Source organism: Balaenoptera acutorostrata, chromosome 10 (assembly GCF_949987535.1).
Source record: "Balaenoptera acutorostrata chromosome 10, mBalAcu1.1, whole genome shotgun sequence".
Taxonomy (NCBI): domain Eukaryota; kingdom Metazoa; phylum Chordata; class Mammalia; order Artiodactyla; family Balaenopteridae; genus Balaenoptera; species Balaenoptera acutorostrata.
Genome location: NC_080073.1, coordinates 93008903 through 93027962, shown reverse-complemented (window position 1 = coordinate 93027962; position 19060 = coordinate 93008903). Strand labels below are relative to the sequence as shown.

The 19060-nt window shown below is 40.6% G+C and overlaps 1 protein-coding gene across 1 annotated transcript in view; it reads left to right on the top strand.

The window, feature by feature from the left end:
- The window catches only part of RNF144B (ring finger protein 144B), an 81192-nt gene extending 62931 nt beyond the window's left edge, over positions 1–18261 (top strand). Inside the window, exons 5-8 of the mRNA XM_057555613.1 lie at positions 7148–7352; positions 9284–9428; positions 12802–12891; positions 14414–18261. Coding sequence (XP_057411596.1) covers positions 7148–7352; positions 9284–9428; positions 12802–12891; positions 14414–14554 — 581 coding nt within the window. The 3' untranslated portion in view covers positions 14555–18261. The remainder of the gene's footprint in view (positions 1–7147; positions 7353–9283; positions 9429–12801; positions 12892–14413) is intronic.
- Positions 18262–19060: the final 799 nt, after the last annotated feature.

Here is a 19060-nt window from a genome sequence, read left to right as displayed (position 1 = left end):
CCCAAAGCCAGGAGGTAGAATTGAATTCACAGTAATAGTAATAAAAAGTGTTTTAGAAAGTCCTCCATTCACCCCAGGGGCTCTCCTGTGCTTCAAACTCCTCTCAGATAATTGGTGTGGAGGAGAAGACAGCTCTTGCTCATGTGATAGCGATTTGTCTACCACCTGGTGTCCATTAATCTGTTCCTTTTTGGCTTGGCTTCTGGGAAGTCCTGTTAGCTGCCGAGGCTGCCAGTTTCTGATGGCTCTTCAGCTTTTTTCACCTGTTTACCACTCTGGCTTCTAGGCCCCGCTTGTGGTATACTCTGTTACCTGAGGTATATGAAGCAAAATGGTGCTCTTAATGGCACAATGGAATGTTAATAATTTTAAAAAAGCAAGACAACTCTTTTAGCTTCTTTGGACTTTTACTTGTAGCTGCTTTTCTGGGAGCCAGGCTGAAGGATAATGTGAAGGACAGATGCCATATTGTATTCAGATCCCTTTTCAGTGTAACCCTGGCCAGACTTGTATGTCTAAATCCCTGTTCTGTTGTGAGGAGCTCTTCTCCAAGAGACTCCAAGATGCCCTATACAAATATCTCTCTGAAGAGTTGTGTCTGTTCTCTGAAAATGTCTAGACGCAGGGCTGAACAATATAGAACCTTGCCATAGATGCTTTTGTTATCTTTTATTACCATAGGGAATTAATCTACAGATACTATTTCTTACACTTCTGTTATGTTGCTTTACTCATTTATTCAATGAATGCTATGTTCTAGGTACGTGTCTAGGTCAGTAGTTGTCAACTGGATGACTACATCCAACTGCATCTCTACCAGGAAATCTTGACAGTTTCACCTTCAAACTATGCTCCGCATTTTTAGTACTTCCACTTCTAACATATATCATCTTGGATTAGATGTATCATCTTGGATTATATAACTACAATAGCGTCTTACTAGATCTCTGTGCTGCCACTTTGTTCTGCTACCACATATTTTTCCTACAGTAGCCAGAATAATCTTCTGAAAGTGGAAGTCATATCATAGCACTCCCCTGATCAAAATGGCCTTCTCCTCCAATGGCTTCTTATCACGTTTAGGCCTTATCATCATAATCTGCGATCAGACCCTTGATGACTATCCCCAGATTATTTCCTGTGACTCTCCCCTCTGCTTACTTAGCTCCTTGTAAGACTGGACTGCCTTATTACATGTGTAAATCCCTTCTTTTGCATTATTTGGATAAAAGTTGGAAATCTTTCAGGCCAAAAACCATGTGTAGGTTGGCTGCTTATTCACGGTTCTCACTTATAGACTTAAATGTGATTTTTTAAAATGCACAGCTATAAAAAACCCTCAAAAACAGAAGTGATGTTTGCTCGGTATCATCTGGTTCTTACAAATGTAACAGTCCCAAAGGCTTATCTTTCCCAATTCTAACCAAATTAATACTGTAGTCACCCAGTTGAAAGAGTAGAAAGTGTGCATTTGAGCTGAGTGGTCTCTGTCATGAATCAAAAATAGAGAAGGCAGAGAGAAAAACAAATTAAGTATTTTTCGTGTCTTCAGGCCCAGAGACACCAATGTACCTTTTCTTTTCATTCAGAAATGTCCATCATGAATTTCTGCAGTGTGTGGCTATTTGACTATAAGGGAGAAATCTCTGCGGTCCTGTCTGTACATCCAGTAAGAGAAATTGAGTCACTACTCCTTTGAATACTCATTCCCTAACTCCTTGCTAACTTACTTCTCTCCTTACTTTAACATAGAAATATAAGCTGAGAGGACTTTAATGAATCTGGCTAGATTGCCCCCACCCCATCCCCTACCCTCCTACCCACCAGAATAGTCATTTACTCTGCCTTTAATGGTTTATCAAGAAGGCGATAATAACACACCTTTTTTGGCAAGTATCTTTTACATAAGCAGAGCAGTATTTAAAAGTTGTAGGACAAGCTCAAGTACCTGTGTAAAAAAAAAAAAATCTGTGCCCCAAAACAAACGTTCCATAAACAAAAGATATTGTATTGCTACTGTGGGTACCTCCTGTATGGAGAGACATTTCTCCAGGCTTTAATCATGTGATTCTAACTAGCAGGGCTTTCTTTTTATTGAAATTATTTAAAAGGGAGGCTGATGGGAGAAGGGGGCCCTGTGTGAGAGAAGTCATTGGTTTAAATTAGTAGATATCTGGTCTTCGTTTTCTCCCCAAGCCCCCTGCATTTATAAAGGGAAATTTTTTGATCTGCTGGGATGGAGGGGAATATACTGAATGCATCCCATCTGATGGTGCTGATTGGCCTAGTGAGGGGGCTTGGAAGCCTGCTAGGGAGACCCAGAAACACCTCCTTGTGACGTGCTGTGTTTCTAAGTGGAACCTAAGCCTGTCCTCTAGGGTAGCTCTCCCTGGAGTTGAAGATCCCAGACAGATATGCAAGAAGCAGTTAATGAATAGTAAACTAGAATATATAACCAAATACTAAGTACTCTTTAGAAGGAGATGTAGACATTTGTGAATGTGACTTTCGGGATAAATAAATACCTGTCTGTATATAGGATGTTCAGGAAGTGGGAAAAGTTGATCAGCAAATCTGGTTGAAAGAACCATCCCTTCTATTATAGTTTTGACTTCTTTTTGTGCTGTGTGAGTTCTGTCCTTCACGTTCCCACACGGTGCTCCATACTTGTCTGTGCTGGAGTTGGTTTTATATATTTATGTGTTCATTCTCAGTTTGGCTTGCTTTCAGTAATGCATTGTAAACAGATTTTAGGAGGGTGGGGAAGGCTTTGATTTATAGTGCTTACCAATTTCTGTGGTGTAAATACTTCCACTGTGGCTGATTTCCAGCAGCCATTGTGATGTCGCTGAACATGGAGCTGGAAAGAGATGCAGTGGGTTCTTGTGAACTGGCAAGAACCCACTTCTGGAGGTGACTGCCAGTATCCTTGCTCAGTGTTTCCTTTAAGTGCAGAATCTTTATTCTAATATCTGGAAGGAGACTCTTCTTTCACTTTTACACCTTGTAAACTCTGGCTGCCTACAGAATTGCTATTCCAGGGATTTCTTTTTTTTTAAATCTCTGTCTATGTGATGCTTTAGCTCTTTCTAACTTAATCTCGTTGTGTTTCATCTCAGTATGTGTCACCTGCTTTGTATTGTGATTAGGAGGGACTAGTTTTACCTTCTGATTTTAGAGCTGATTAAAAGGGGAAACTTTAATTGTGGATACTTGGACAAAAAACCATAAAAAACATTCTGTATATAAGAATGTTTCTGTATTTTAAAAACTTTCTTAACTTCCATCCCCTAAGATCTGTTCACAGATATTTGTTAATAGTTTTATTTTTGTTATCTTCTGAGATGTTTTGTCAGTTATTACATAGCTTATTATTATTACTTTTTACATTGTATTTAAACATCTCTTTCCCTTTTCATACTGAGATTTCTCAGGAGCAAAGCCTCTATACACAGGGTGTCCAGTAAGTAGTTGAAATTGATCATTTATTGAATGAACAATGAATAATAGACATTTGTCTAATTTTCAGTCTTATCACAAGAGGTCAGACCTGAGGAAGAAATTTGGAATAGTCCAAATTAAAATGAGAGTTGAGGCTTAGTCATGGCGTGAGCTCTATAAATAAGTAAAATCTAGGACTAAGTCTTAGATACCATCCGTCGTTGGAGCAGAGGAAGCAGTATTGATGATAAAGGGGAAAGGAAGATTGTGGGAAGAAAACAGAGAGGCCAGTGCCTTAGATAGAATTACAAGAAGAGTATCAGATAAAAGATGGATTGAGAAACATTTGTTGGATGTGACTAGAGGTATGTCAGTTGTACCTTTCAGAGAGCAGTTTATTTAATGTGTTGGGAGTAAAAACTTTGTTTTAAAGACTTAAGGAGGATATGAGGGGATAGGAATAGGAATCAGAGAATGTGGATCACTCACCCAAGGATTAAGATGAGATAGGAAGTGAATGAATGTTAGGTATAGAGAGGAAGTAGGATTCTAGAAGGGGTAATTATTATTCATTTTAATGTTAGAAACATTTTTCATCATTGCCCTTATAAGTGACACTTCATAAAAGAGGTTTAGTTTTGGAAGTGCTATATGTAAAAGTCCATGTTTTGCCAAGTCGACATCTTTTCAGATGTAGAGAGCCCTGATTGAGGTGGATGGAGATCTGTGGTCTAATATAGATCATCACATACTTTCAACACCAGGACTGATATTAGTGTGATTTTAGTGTGCACATCTATTGATGAGAGTCCCAGAAGAGAATTTTGGTGCAAGGCAATTCAAGATGGTATTATTACTGTATGTATTATAAATCAGTTATTTGCAGAGCAGTCTGTCTATGCTTTTGAAAAACCCAGGAATTACTACATTTAATCAATAGGTAACATCCCATCACTGTGTCAGGTATATTGGAGCACACAAATAGAATAAGAAATAGCTCTTGCCTACAGTCTGAAGAGAGAAAGGCCATCTTTACGAAAGGAATAGAGAACAGCAGTGAACAAGATGCATGTTCTGTGACTCCAAAAATTAAGACAAGCACGTGAAAGTAGGTCCTTTAGGAATGGATAGGCTACGACTTGGTAGAGAAGAGAGGGGGTTTTTAGGGAGAAGGAAAAGCACAGAATGAGAACTGTATATTTGGAAAAGAAGGTGAAACAAAGGGGAAATTTGAATATATTTCAGTGTTATAAAAAGTAAATCATTTTCCAGGGGACAGCTTAGTTCCAAAATTATTTTATTAGTCTGTTGTTCATATGCCAGATTGCAAGTAGCCTTTCAGTCAGCTTTGAACAGCTGTGTTCAAAGGCAGAAAGACCAAAGGACGATTCCTCCCCCTGTATCAGGGAGGAGATCTTGTCCCAGCAGGCCCTTGGTGGACCTCCCCTGACCTCCCGTTGGCAGGACTCGTGTCACATACCCAAGTCTTAGCTGCAGGGAAGGTGGAGAAAGCAAGTCTCTGGAATATTCCACCTCTACAGAGATAGATAAGAGTTCTCAGCAAGGAGGGTTGACAGGGGTAAGGATAGATATTGAGTAGAGAACACTAGAATTGGCTGGAGTAGCCAATTTCATTTCTGAATAGAGTCACATCCACCTCCTAGTAACTCCACTTTTGGTGTTTGTTAAGCTCTATAGGTTATTCCTACAGAACAAGACTTCTAATGAAAGAAATGAGTAGAAGCCTGTAATGTCTCGCTTCTGCCTCTCCTTCCACACTCCTTTTCATTGTCACTTATGTACTGTCATAGTGGGGAAAACTACAGACGATCTCTGTTTTCTGTGTCTCCGACTCTTCCCTAGCATTTGCATTGGACTGTGTGTCATAGCTGCACTGCATACTAAGGCCCTTTTGTTAATAGGAGTTCATCAGAATCTTTCATTGCTCCCCTATTTATTGTTTCTGTTTCTATTGTGCCACCCAGATACCTGAAATAATAAGGGGGTAGAAACAAGTCAGAACATCCACCAAATAATTTTAATTGATTAGAGATATGAAGACAGGTTGCATACTTGAATCTTTTTAAGGTGATCAGTAGGGATGCTATAAATTTTATAATATCTCTTAATTTTCCTTTCCTTTCCCTCCTTTATCATCAAACTTTTAAAAGACCTGTGATTTAGAATGGTAAGTAGATATTTAAGGTGGGAATCCTTAGTGCTAAGTTACATGCCAGACTTCATTTCTTTGGGCTTAGTATTGGCAAAGCAGTTTAAAGAGTTTGGAGAAAACATAAATGGTGTGGAAATCAAAGGTCAAGATCTTGGAGCATACGTGTGTCAGTGTTCCCTTAACTTTTTAATCATCCTGTCCCAAAATTTTGGGTATCTTAGAGGGATTCACCTCTCGGAGTCTGAGGACCTGTGAATCATAAGCTTCCCTTTTCTGATTATATTTGGCCCATCATTCTCTAATTCCTGCCCCCCAGAATTATTAGATAAGAAAATATGTTTAAGGATGCTCTTTTTGAATGAAAACCTATAATAAGCATAGGTCCAATTGTTGCATTTTCTAGATGAAACATTATTGGAGACAGTGTTTCCTGGAAGATTTCAGACTTTTTTCCCCCCCGATACTGAATTTGTAAAATTATTACCTTTAAAATTAAGCTCATACTTAATACTTTCATTTTGTTTTTGCACCACTCTTTGGGTTTTTTTTTTTGCTTTCGGCATGGAAATTTCCAAGAATCGCAAGCCTTAAGAGATTTGAAACTAGAATCTCATCAGTTCAAAATTTGCAAAATACGTTGGTTCAGAGAAAAAAGGGCTACTCTACCTCTTAAATAACATCATTTTCCACATGATATTTTCCACTAAAGCTTATGTTATATGGCAAGAATATGGAGTCTGTTATTGACTAGAAAATGGAAAACTGAGCAAGATTTGTAAACACTCGCATAGAAAGACAGCTGCACACCTCCCAAACCATATCTTCTTTTCTGCATGCCACGTGGATCTAGCCAGTGTGGTGTATGATGATCATTTTATTGCCTGTGAAGGTCCCTACCTTTTGTTTTTAGAGCATGTGGGTCTTTTACAAATCGTCCCTCACTAGCACATTGGCAGGGCAACAGAATATCCAAATTGACAGCTAATCTGACTTCTTGGCTGAGCCACACCAGACACTGTTTGGTCCTAAAACTATTTGATTCTTCTTCTTTAATTTCTCTCTAAACAACAGAAGAAACCTCACTACCTATTTCTCAGTGCCTGAAAGGACAAAATCTTTTGTGGACATTTTCTCTTTTGTTTTGGTTGGTTTTTCATGTCCAATTTTTTTCCAGGATGGTATCCAAAATAATTGTAGAAGGGACTTGAGCTTTTTGCCTGTTTCGAATGCTGAAAGGTGAGAAATATTCCAAAACAGTTGTGCATTTTGATTAGTAAGAAGCCTCCTTATCTGTTCATAAGGGCAGTGGTGGCCTATTCCATGAGTACGTACTTTGGGAAGTGTGTCAGGGCTGGGTGACCTTGTAGGTCTGGATCCACTGTGAAGACCAATAGTAGAAATCATCGCCATTGGTTGTACTAAGCTTCCGTAAGTGTCGGCCTATAAAAGAGAATAAATGTAGGAGAGAAAGCAAAGCCTCAAGCTTGAATGAAAGATAGATAGACCACCACATTTTCTTTCTTTACGCTTTAGAAGTTCACCTGGACCCCTACAGAACGTGGTGTCCTGTCGCACACTGTCAGACAGTATGCCCCATCGCATCAAGTGAGCCAGGACAGCCCGTGCTCGTGGAGTGCCCTTCTTGCCACCTGAAGTTCTGCTCGTGCTGCAAGGATGCTTGGCATGCAGAGGTCTCCTGCAGAGACAGTCAGCCTAGCGTCCTGCCAACAGAGCACGGGTAAGAAAGGAAACTTCGTCTTGGGATTATTCACTAGTGTTCTTAGAGATATGTTGCTTGGAGAAGCAGTTATATTGTGATGAAATTTCAAGGTAAGTTATTTCCCTGCAGAGCTTTCCTGAGAAGTGTCTCAGAATTGGTAAGTTATTAACAAAGAATAACCAAATAAGCATGTCTAAAGGGATTTTAGTTATTTACTGCCAGAGAATCTTCCAGATACGGCTGAAGTTAGAGTCTATATGAGTTTTGATTTCTTTTTAGGTAGGAGGCATGTGGTCCCTTGGTTCTCCATAGGAAGTCATGACTTTTGTCCACAGCCATTTGCTTAGGTACCGTGACCACCTACAATTGATACACCTCATTCTTCCTGCTTGCGAAGAGGTGCAGAAATGATTTTCTTCCCTGACTCAACTGCCAGCTTGTGAGGTGTGCCAATCATATCAAAAGGAACACAGAAGTAGAAACAACAACCGTTCAGTGTAGTACGCTGCTAAAATTCGTGTGTACTAGAGAAAGAGAGCTTATCTTTCAGTACGTTGTGCTCTGAAAAAACAGTGCTGAGGTTGAGGTTTTGTTATGATGAGAAGCAATGCACTCTATCCCTTCTAGGACGGAGGGTTTTTATGGCAGCAGCAGGGCCCAGAGTGAGAGACCATTGTGTTTGATCCCTTGCTTTGCTTGAGGCTGTGGCTGTTTTGCATCAGCAAGATCAGAAATACCAGTGTTACCGTCCAGTTGGCTTGATCACCCAGCACCCTCGGAGTGTGGAGGGCCATTCTCCAGGAGCAGAAACGCTACCTGGCTGTGATGCTGTGCTTGAACTGCAGACCAAACACATCAAGAGGAGAAAAAGAGCTAACACACGTGGCAGGCATGTGCCCGCTTAGCCAGTACCTGCTACATTTTCACTGCCACGCAGCAAGGTCCCCGGGGAATCACAGGACAATGTAAAGATCCTAGAGGAGAGATGGATTGAGTTCTGACATTGTCACTTGGTATCTGTGACTTCATGCAAGTCATTCAGCCTCTATGAGTCTATTTCTCTATTTGAAAAAAAAAAAAAAAAAAAAGGAGGTATGAAAATGGTGGCCGTCCCCCTGCTGTGTAGGGTGATTATGAGCACCAAATCCAGTCATAGGTTTGAGCACACTTTGTGAAACTGACGTTTCCATGTGCTCGGTGGTGGTTTTGATGAACAGTAGCTAAAATGCCACCCAGTACTCTGGCTCACCCAGGCCTCCCTCCACCTCAGTTTGTTCTACTGATTTTCTATGCCCCTTGAGCCTGTGAGCCTTGCTGGCCTATTCATCTATTTGGAGCAGGTCTTTTCAATGATATTGGGCATTTATTTGAAAGAATTGATGATTGACTCCCTTCAATCCCCTCCGTTTGTTTATTTGCACAGATCGTTAGATAGATGATCTCTACCCCTCCCCCCCCCCACCCCCGTCCGATCCTGAGCTGTTTTTTCCGCTGTGTGGCAGACTTCTTGTACTTTTTATTCAGACAGGGTGTGCTCAGAGAATGAAAGACTAATTTGGCAAAACAATGAATTCAATCAGCTGTGGAAAATACAATTATGTAATTCAGTCAAAGCCAAAGATAAATAAATTAAGGTTCTTCTTTGTTTTGAGTTATCTGAACAACAAATAAGCGGCATCTCTCCTACTGTTACCCGCACCCTTCCCCTGGGATGGGGAATCAAGCACTGATAGAAAAGAGTTCACTCCCTACCCAATAGGAGCCCTGGGAATTCAGTTGATGACCATAAAGTTGAGTCTAGAAGAGCATATTTAGCTAATTAATTAATTATATTCAGCCCACTTTTCCCATAGCTCTGGTTAGTGCACACCTTGCGGTCCTTGCTTTTTAAAAAATCAGGCAGCATCCTCCATCCCTCCCCTATAATTTCTCATTCATTTTGTTTCTAGGACCCTCTTCATGACGGAGGCAGAAGCCCCCATTAAGCAATGCCCAGTGTGCCGGGTTTATATTGAACGCAACGAAGGCTGTGCTCAGATGATGTGTAAGAACTGCAAGCACACGTTTTGCTGGTACTGCCTCCAGAACTTGGACGTAAGTTCCACCTGGAAGAGTCTCCCCGTGTGGTCCTTCTCCATCCTGTATCTGTGCGACAGCCAGCATCTGATGGGCTTTCCTTTTAAAATATTGAGCCTGTTCTTGTTCGCCAAAGAAATTTATTTTTCTTAATGAGACATCCTGAGCCTGCTACTTGAGATACCTCTCTTTGATTACCTTAGGTGTGTCACCTTAACTTTAAAGGCAAGCTTTTGTTTTAGGGACATTTCCTGCTTTGGGGGCATTGTCTCATTTTATTATGTAAAGGACTATTAGCCTAGTAGTTTTATATTGCTTTTGTAACCAGCTATCACAAACTTGTGGCTTAAAGCAACCCAAATTTATTATCATTAGTTCTGTCCATTGGAAGTCTGATATGGATCTCACTGGATGAAAATCAAGGTGTCCTCAGGACTACATTCTTTCTGGTGGCTCTAGGAGAGGATCCATTTCTTTGCCTATTTTAGCTTCTAGAGGCTGCCTGCATTCCTTGGCTTTTGGCTCCTTTTTCCACCTTCAAAGGCAGCATCATCACATCTCGCTGACCCTTCTTCCATGGTCTTAACTTCCAGAGTGATTCCCTCCAACAAGCTGGGAAAACTTCTCTGCCTTTAAGGATCCATGTGATTAGGTTGGGCCCATCTGGATAATGCAGGATAATCTCCCCCATCTCAGGGTCGTTAATCACACTTGCAAAACCCCTTCTGCCATGTAAGGTAACATATTCACAAGTTATGGGGCATAGGCCATTGGCATCTTTAGAGGAGCAGTTATTCTGCCTACCACGATTAGATTGTTTTTTTTCTTGTTGAATTTAAGGAAAAAAGCCATTCAAATCAATGTTATCTCTTAATTACTATCTCATTCATTGGCGTGACAGCGGAATCGTTACTGCTTTCTCAGAGTTCCCTTCCCACATAAAGGGGTCTCATCTAATTCTTTTCCCTCGCCATTCATGAAGTGTGTCTTCTCAAATTCAGGTGCAGCTCCATTCAGTCCAGTGCTGAGGCTAATGGTAACCTCACAGTTAAAAGGTGATGTGAAGGATTGGTGAGAGTTTTTTCAATTCTAGTGTTTTACAGTTTGGGGTGGCATAAGTTGTTTATAGATATTTCCTATTTTGGCAATTTGGACCTATAAGATATGTTCATATCAGTGTAAGCCCTCAGTCGTGGTTGGATGGGTGGCCGTTCTTTTCTCAACTTTTCATTTTAATTGCTTAGTTTGCTTTAATTTCATGGGCCATTTGTGTAGTGCTTTAGTATTATACACACTCAGTGAGTGAGTGCAGTTAACATGGCATGCGTGCTGGCCACCACATGCCTGATTTTTAACTGAGAATTAGATAAGTTGTTTAGGCTGACATCTATGAGTAAGAATCTTAATCAGCTTGATGTCAGGATTTCGGGAAGAGGTATGCACTGGGGAGGAGAAAGTTGACATTTCAGACTCTAGAAGCCTAGCAGGTCAGGTTGAAAGACATGTTTTCATTCTTTAAAAAAAATCCTATTTATGATAACCCCTTGAATTACAATTATGTTTGATATTTGAGACCTCTCCTAATTCCGAATGAATGATACTCTGGATGAGGGTATGACTCATGATTGTACACCCCTCATGCTTTATAAATGAAAGAAATCTTTTTTGATTTCCTTCAGGTTTAACCAAAACAGTAATTGGATTCATATCCACTAGGAGGCTGAACCCATGAGGTTCTCTTTAGGAGGCAAGAGAGTAAGGGAATAAACATGTGTGCCAGATCACTCCTTCCTTTGGCTGAAATATGTTTTGGGTATGTTGTTGCAAAGAACACAGTGTTCTGTCACTTGTGCTGTGCTGGTACACGAGTAAAATGCTACAGATGTGAAATTGCTAGATACACAGCATCTTCTTCTGGTCATTGTGTTTTGAGGTTTCATTTTTCTCAGTTGTAGCCAGGGGGCATTGGCTTGTGGATAATGATGTTTTCCTGTAGACAAGTGTCCCACGTCAGATGGTGGTGTTGATCTTTGTTTATAGGAAACTTTTAGAGCACATGGGTCTAGGAGAAGGGCGATTATCCAAAAGCCAAGCCTCAGACAGACACCAAAAAGAGTCATTTTGAGTTTTGCTGTGGGGAGTTTGGTTTGTTTCTGCCTTGATTCTCATCTCTGCTGTTTCAGAGGATGAGATGGTCTTCATCCTCTGCTTTGGGAACCTCAGAGACTTGTCCCCTTCATTTATATCTTCTCTCTCCTGTGACTTCAACTTCCATTCTCTGCTCTCTAACCTACCCATACATTCAACTGTATCCCATTTAAAAATGAGTAACACTTTTCTCAAGCCTACATCTTTCCCTTACTGCCATTCTATTTCTCTCCTTCCTTTAGAAGCCAAGACTCAAAAAAGCATAGTCGCCTCTAGCCCTTGACACTGCAGTCATTGCAGTGACTCAGATTGCCGCCTAGACACACCCTGACTGTATTCTTCCAAGACTGCGAGAGATTCCTTTTGGGTAAAATCCAATGGATACTTCATTCCTCATCTTACCTGGATTCTCCGCTGCCTTTGACATCTCAATCACCTCTGTTCCAGTGATACCATCTCTTCTGATTTCCCTTCTTTGTTTCTGGCCACTGCTCAGTTTCCTTTCCAGGTTTTTCCTTGGCCCTCTCTTAAATGTTTGTGTTCAATAACCTCTTCACTTCTCAGTCTACGCCCTCTGGGTAATCTCATCTACTTCTGTGGTTTCTTCAACCCAAGGACATTGCTTCCCAAGTCTTTTTCCCCAAATCCAGATCTATGTAATCAGCTGTCTTTTGAACAGTACTGCTTAAATGTCTCAAGTATCTCTCAAGTTCAACACGTCCAAACTGTGGTCATCATCTTCCCAACAAAATACATCTCTATGTTGTCACTTCCCTCAGTAAAGTCTTCTACCCAGTGCTTTTCCCTCATCTGTGATTTCTTCTCCCTGTTTCCCCGTCTAGTTAGTTACCTTCTTAATTCTTCATGGCTGTATTTACCTCTTCTCCATCTCAGCCACTGGCATTTTATCTCAGCTGGTTGACTACGAAGCCTTTTAGCTGCCTCATTCGTGGTCCTCTCATTCCATACTGCACCTCTGCTAGAGCTACCTTTCAAAGATAATTGGTCTGGTCGTTCATCTTGTTTAGAATCAATGGAGTCTCAAGGACTATCATCTGTTTTCACTCGATGATTTGTAAAATTACTAAGATACTGTCTAAGGACTGTCAGCTTGGAGTTCCTACAGGCCGTCGTTAATATCACCAGAAAGAGCCTTTGCTTCCAGTGAGGTGATCTGATGGGGTTAGTATCCGTTTCTTAACTCAAAAGTGCATGTTTACCGAAACCTTTCTTTGCTTTTCAGAATGACATTTTCCTCAGACATTATGACAAAGGGCCGTGTCGGAATAAGCTCGGCCACTCGAGAGCCTCAGTGATGTGGAACCGAACACAGGTACCCTGACCTTAAAAGGAGCGTGAGAGAAGCCAGACTTAGGAGGGGTTAAAAAGCCCACCTACTCATCCTCCCCACTCCATTCCCTACTTACCCAGCCCAGCCTGAGAGGTTCTGGGGAACTTCTGGTGCCTGAAGTTAATTCATGAGCACAGTCTCCTAGAGGAGAGGTGGAGGGGCAGGGCGACAGAGCAGCCAAGTAATTAACAGTGACCAGCAGAACGAAGACGAATGCTCGTTCTTCCTGAAAAAACGGAGAGAATGACCTTCCCAAAGCCCTTTGAGGCATATTTGCTATGAAAGGCAGGGCTCTAAAATCCCATGAGCCGGACTTCCCTGGTGGCACACATTGTCCGCCTGCCAATGCAGGGGACACGGGTTCGAACCCTGGTCCAGGAAGATCCCACATGCCGCGGAGCAACTAAGCCCGTGTGCCACAACTACTGAGCCTGTGCTCTAGAGCCTGCGAGCCACAACTACTGAAGCCCGCGCGCCTAAAGCCCGTGCTCTGCAACAAGGGAAGCCACCGCAGTGAGCCCGCGCACTGCAAAGAAGAGTAGCCCCCGCTTGACACAACTAGAGAAAGCCCGCGTGCAACAACGAAGACCAAATGCAGCCAAAAATAAATAAAATAAATAAATTTATTAAAATAAAATAAAATCCCATGAGCCCCTGCTGGGGCTTAGATCCCTCTGTACATATCGTTGTGTGTTTACGTGGCAGGTTCAAAGGGAGTCCTGGTTTATTTTTAATAGTGTTTTATTTATTTATTTATTTATTTATTTATTTATTTATTTATTTATTTATTTAAGGTCGTGTTCCTTTTGAGGGAGTCAGTGTTCATAGCCTAGTAACCATTATTAACATCCCTCTAAGACTGTTGAAGAAACAGGTAGAGAGGGAGCCAACGCCAACAATTCATGATCCCACTGGGCTTGCGCCAGAGCCTGAGTTAGCATTTGCTTTGTCCTTCTCACCTTCACTTTAGTCCTTGGTATCTCCCTGATTTATATCCAGTTCAGACCATTGCTGGGCACTGGCTAGAAGGCCCCATAATTGTAACTGCTTTATGTGCCTGAGATGGTGTCTTAGTTCGAGCTGCTATAACAAAATACCCTAGACTGGGCGGCTCAAACCACAAATTTATTTCTCACGGTTCTGAAGACTGGAAGTCTGAGATCAGGGTGCCAGTGTGGTTGGGTTCTGGTGAGGACCCTCTTCATGGTTTACAGATGGCCATCTTCTCACTGTGTCCTCACATGGCAGAGAATGGAGAGAGAAGAAGTAAGCTCTCTGCTGTCTCTTTTTATAAGGGCACTAATCCCATCATGAGGACACCACCCTCATGTCCTAATTACCTACCAAAGGCCCCCATTTCCAAACATCATCATATAGGGGATTAGGGTTTCAACCTATGAATTTGCAGGGGAGGGGGGGGTACACAAACAGTCCACAGCTGATGGTAGAGCGTACACATAGGAAGATTGAACTGCTGAAATAGTCTTTTCTTCTACATTTCCAGGTGGTCGGGATTCTTGTGGGGTTGGGCATCATTGCCTTGGTGACTTCACCCTTGCTGCTCCTGGCTTCCCCATGTATAATCTGTTGCGTCTGCAAGTCCTGTCGGGGCAAGAAGAAAAAGCATGACCCATCCACAACCTAAAGATCTCCGTTCGTATCCATGTGCCACAGATGTCTGGGTTACACGAGACAGCACAGTGATAAAGCCCCACTTAGTGAACTCGCCTCCCCTTCCTTGCCAAACTTTGGAAGTGCCTCTGTGTCCAGACTTTGAACTTGCCTGCCCACCTTTGGCATCCAAAAAGGCCAAGCGCTGGTGCGTGTGTTCCTGTGTGAAGAGAACCGAGTTCAGCAGTCCAGGCCATGTCTGTGGAGCGTGTTGGGAAGCTTTGGGATTGATGGGGAGGAATAACACATCATCATGCTATCGTCTGAAGGATCTCCACTGGACCGTTCAACTTCCAGCCACATTCAAGGAGCCTGAATGAACACTTGGTGTAATAAATGTGATGCCAGTTATGACAACACACATGCTGAGAAGCCAGAGTCTGTTGTGTTGATGTGACCATCATGAGAAGCATGAGGAAAACCTCCTGTAGGAGGGGAAGAATCAGGCTGTTTAAGGGGAAATTCTTGTAAGAATTGTAATTCTTGTAAGAATTATAAGAGAGCTGCTTATCCTAGGAGCTGGTATGGTGGTTCTGCCTCTGCCGGTTACAGGGTGTGCTGATTCTCCAGGAAATTGGTGGAAACACAATAGGTTTCTCCTGTGTGGTCTCAGTGTCAAGCAGGAGAAACTGCTATGCAGAGGGAGTTGTCCCTTCCCAGGAAAAGGGCTGCAGCAGGTAAAACAATCTGGTCTAATTTAGTATCTCTCGCCTGGATGATAAACTTTTCTTACAGCTGGTAGCTGTGGTCTACAGGATTGTTTTATATGAAGTATGGGTAAAGTGGCAGAGATTCAAAATCATCATCATAGGTATCAGGGACCTTTCTTGAGCTCTCTGTTCATGCACCCAACAGATTTAGAATTGGACCTGCAAGTACACACCGAGAGTGAATATTAAAGTCCATAGGTATATCTAGAATCTGTATAACTTGCTGCCTACCTAGAGTTTCTATTCATTGGGCATGAATGGGTTTACCCAGTAGTACACACAAAATAAATGTTTACTTAAAAACTATTCTTCTGGGACTAATATGGTTTATTATAAATCAACCTAAATATTTTTTGCATATTATATATGTAAATTTTGGTTACAAGTTCATAAGTTACCCGAAGGTTTTGACTCATAAACGTAACTCTTTTAAAATAGTACAATGTGAAAAAAAATAAAAAAATAAAATAAAATAGTACAATGTGCCATCCCAGTTTGTAAAAACACTGATTGATAATCAAGTTGTTTATGTATTTTCAAACACAATTCAGAGCAGCTCTCTTCCCAGCAGCAAAGTTTTGCTCTTTCAGCATCTGTTAGGGCAATCAGAGTACTTTTTGTATGTACAGGGCACTGATAAAACAACAAAAAATATCTGAGAAACAAAATGTAAATGCTTTATATATCTTAAATAGTTTGGGTTTGTATCACCTCATTGTGGCTTATTTTTCCCATTATACTATTAGTCAGATTTTGAATAAATGAATTTTGAAAAGACAGTAACTTTTACTATAGTTGCCATTAGCAAAGTAACCTGGTGCTTCGTGAGAACCATATTAAATGTTAGTGGACTGCTCTCCTTGAAGCTAGGGGTACCACATCAGGACCTATCAGGACCTATTTTCTGAGGTAACTGGGTAACTAGACTATTAAATTGCTGCTATCCTGGACCTGTTATTAAAGAACGATGCTTTGCTTATGTAATGGATTGTATTCTAAGTGGGCATGTGTATATTTAAGAAACTTTAATTCACATGTACATATTGATATCTGATATATGTATAGTACATCTATTGGTTGTGTACATTTTAATTTACTGTTTGTATAGAACATAGATGAGAACTCTGGGAAAACTTTTGAATGGCCACCAACCCCAAAATATTTTAAATTATTCATTAGGAATTTCTCAATATTAAGTGTCTTTATTTTCCTTTGAAACTCTAAACACTTCAGGAAAAAAAAATCAATCTCTTCTTCTAGCACTGTATTTCATATTAGTACAAATATAAATGGATATATATTTGAGTAATTTGCTTTTTCTTACACTGCCTTATTATAGTGCAGGGCATTTATAACTGCTCAGGGGATCACAGGAACTCAACTGAAATTGAATTTTTGTACCAAGAATGTCAGTCATGGCAATGTACTCCCCCATATTAATACAGTCTTCAAGCTGGGTTCCACAAAGAATCTTTAAACAGGGGCTGATTTCAAGTAACCTAAAATTCTATGTTATCTGAGGCAGAGCTCCTGAATTTGGAGTAAAAGTGGAAGAAAGCATCTATGCTATTTCCTTGACAAATTGAAGGACTATGTCTTCTCACAGAGATACTATAAAAGAATTAGCTTACTTTTTTGTGGGGAGTGGGAAGTGTTTGTCAAATAGATTTAAAATAACTGGATTTAGAGGGACTTCCCTGGTGGTCCAGTGGTTAAGACTACGTGTTTCCACTGCAGGGGACACGGGTTTGATCCCTGGTCAGGGAACTAAGATCCCGCAAGCCATGCAGTACAGCCAAAAAATATATATAACATAAAATAATTTAAAAAAAGAACTGAAGTAGAGAATAGCTGAAAATAACTGGATTTAAGTTTGTAAATGTTGAAAAGTGCCTGAAAACTGGTGACTTCTTCCTTAAAGCGCTCAACGATTTGGCCTGTGTGAGATTGTCGGAATCAACAGGAGCTGGTTGGTTGGTTAAAACCCACATATATCTCCAGTGCATCAAAGGGTGAGATGCAAGCCAGTCTAGAGATTGTGTTTATAATGGGGAAAGCTGGCAACTTTGATAACAGAGACTGATGTTTTCATTTTGTATAACTGGCCAGAGAAAGGGTTTACCCTTGTCGCCTTCCTCTCTTTGTCAGCTCTGTCCTTCCCTAGTGATTCTCTGTCCGTCCTAGGAAGAAATATGGGTCTATGTAATTATCTTTGGATGTTGTGGCAGAAGATCGTTTTGTTTGAAGTAGTGTAGTCCATTTGAAATAGAAATTAAATCCGTCACCACATTGTAATCTGGATGGGATAACTCACCATCCAGAAAAGCTATTGGATGTAATTCCATAACGTTTAGCTGTTGCCCCTTCTAGGGACTTTTTCCATTGTTATTAGGCAGGGAGGTGAAGAGGAAAACCACATGGAAACAAGTTTTAGAATCTTAGGCATCCTATTTGTTCATGCCATGGATGTTTGCTCCCGACTTGAAATCTCTAGTTTGAAAGAGGCCTTTGAAAAACCAACAATTCACAGTGTGGATTTTCTTGTCGCTGGCATCACAAAAATCTCACCTATTCAGGTTTGAAAATCTACATGTTTATTTGAATGTAAATCACCATTTCTTAGAACCCCAATTGTCTCTTAAAAATTATACAGAATCTAGATATGTATTACTTTAGCCTTCCCTACGCAGTGCTTCTAAAAGACTTTCTGTTCATGAATGGATGCCTTTATGTGTATAGAATTTGTGTATATGTGTAGCTTTAAAGATAGTTTCAGAATGCCTTCGATGAATGACATTTTATAAAGCTGTTACGGTTGATATCTATAGGCTGTTACATCTCATGTTGATTCATGATCCAGAAAGTTTTGTTATGTATTTAAGAAATTGCTGTAGTATTATATTTTTCCAAGTATTTGAGAGGAAAGTAGCTGTTTTCGTCTCTCTGGCCCCAATAAATGTGGAGCAGGAAATCAAGTGTGTTATTTTTGTTATGCTGCATGTTTTTAGACACGTTCAATTTTATCATCCAGGAGCCAACCAAGTCATTATTAAATCTTAGGTTTGGAACTGACAAAAACGTAACCTAATCTGCGATACCATATATGGAAGTAACTCTTGCTACCTTGTTTCTTAGAAGAAATAGGAGCAAGTGTGATGCCTTCACTTGTTGCAGACTTTCTGTTGTGTGTGTGATACTTCACACTGCCAATGCACAGGCATTGATCATTATCCAGAAAAATAACCAATAGTTTAGGTCTTTGGTCATCCTAGTAAAAAATGCTGCCAGGCATCAGAGCTATCAGTTCTGTAAAATACGTGTTGGGCTCCGTGCGCTCTAAGGTCAGTTTTAACCTCCCAAAAGTGTGTTAGAGGAATGTGTTTCCTTGTTATGATTTTTAAAGAAAGAATTTACAGGTAGAGGGTTAACTTCAGGTCATTTCCATTTGATTAGTATTCAAGGCAGGACTCACCTGAAGTTGAGTGCCAGAAGTTGGTTAACAACTAGGACTTGTGTCTCTGCAAAACTGGAAACTCACATTCCTATACTGGTGTTGATGCCTTTTTGCTGAATGTTATTTGCTTCTAATATGATACCTGAGCACAAAGGTTTACAATTGACTTATAATTCAAATTTCATTTTCTAAGCATTCAGTTTGGAGGAAATCAATAAGATCATTTAAAAACATTTTTGGGTTATCATTTCTTAATTTGCTCAATCGTCTCCTAGAATGTCAACATTATTTCATTTTTAAAGTGTGCTTATTATTT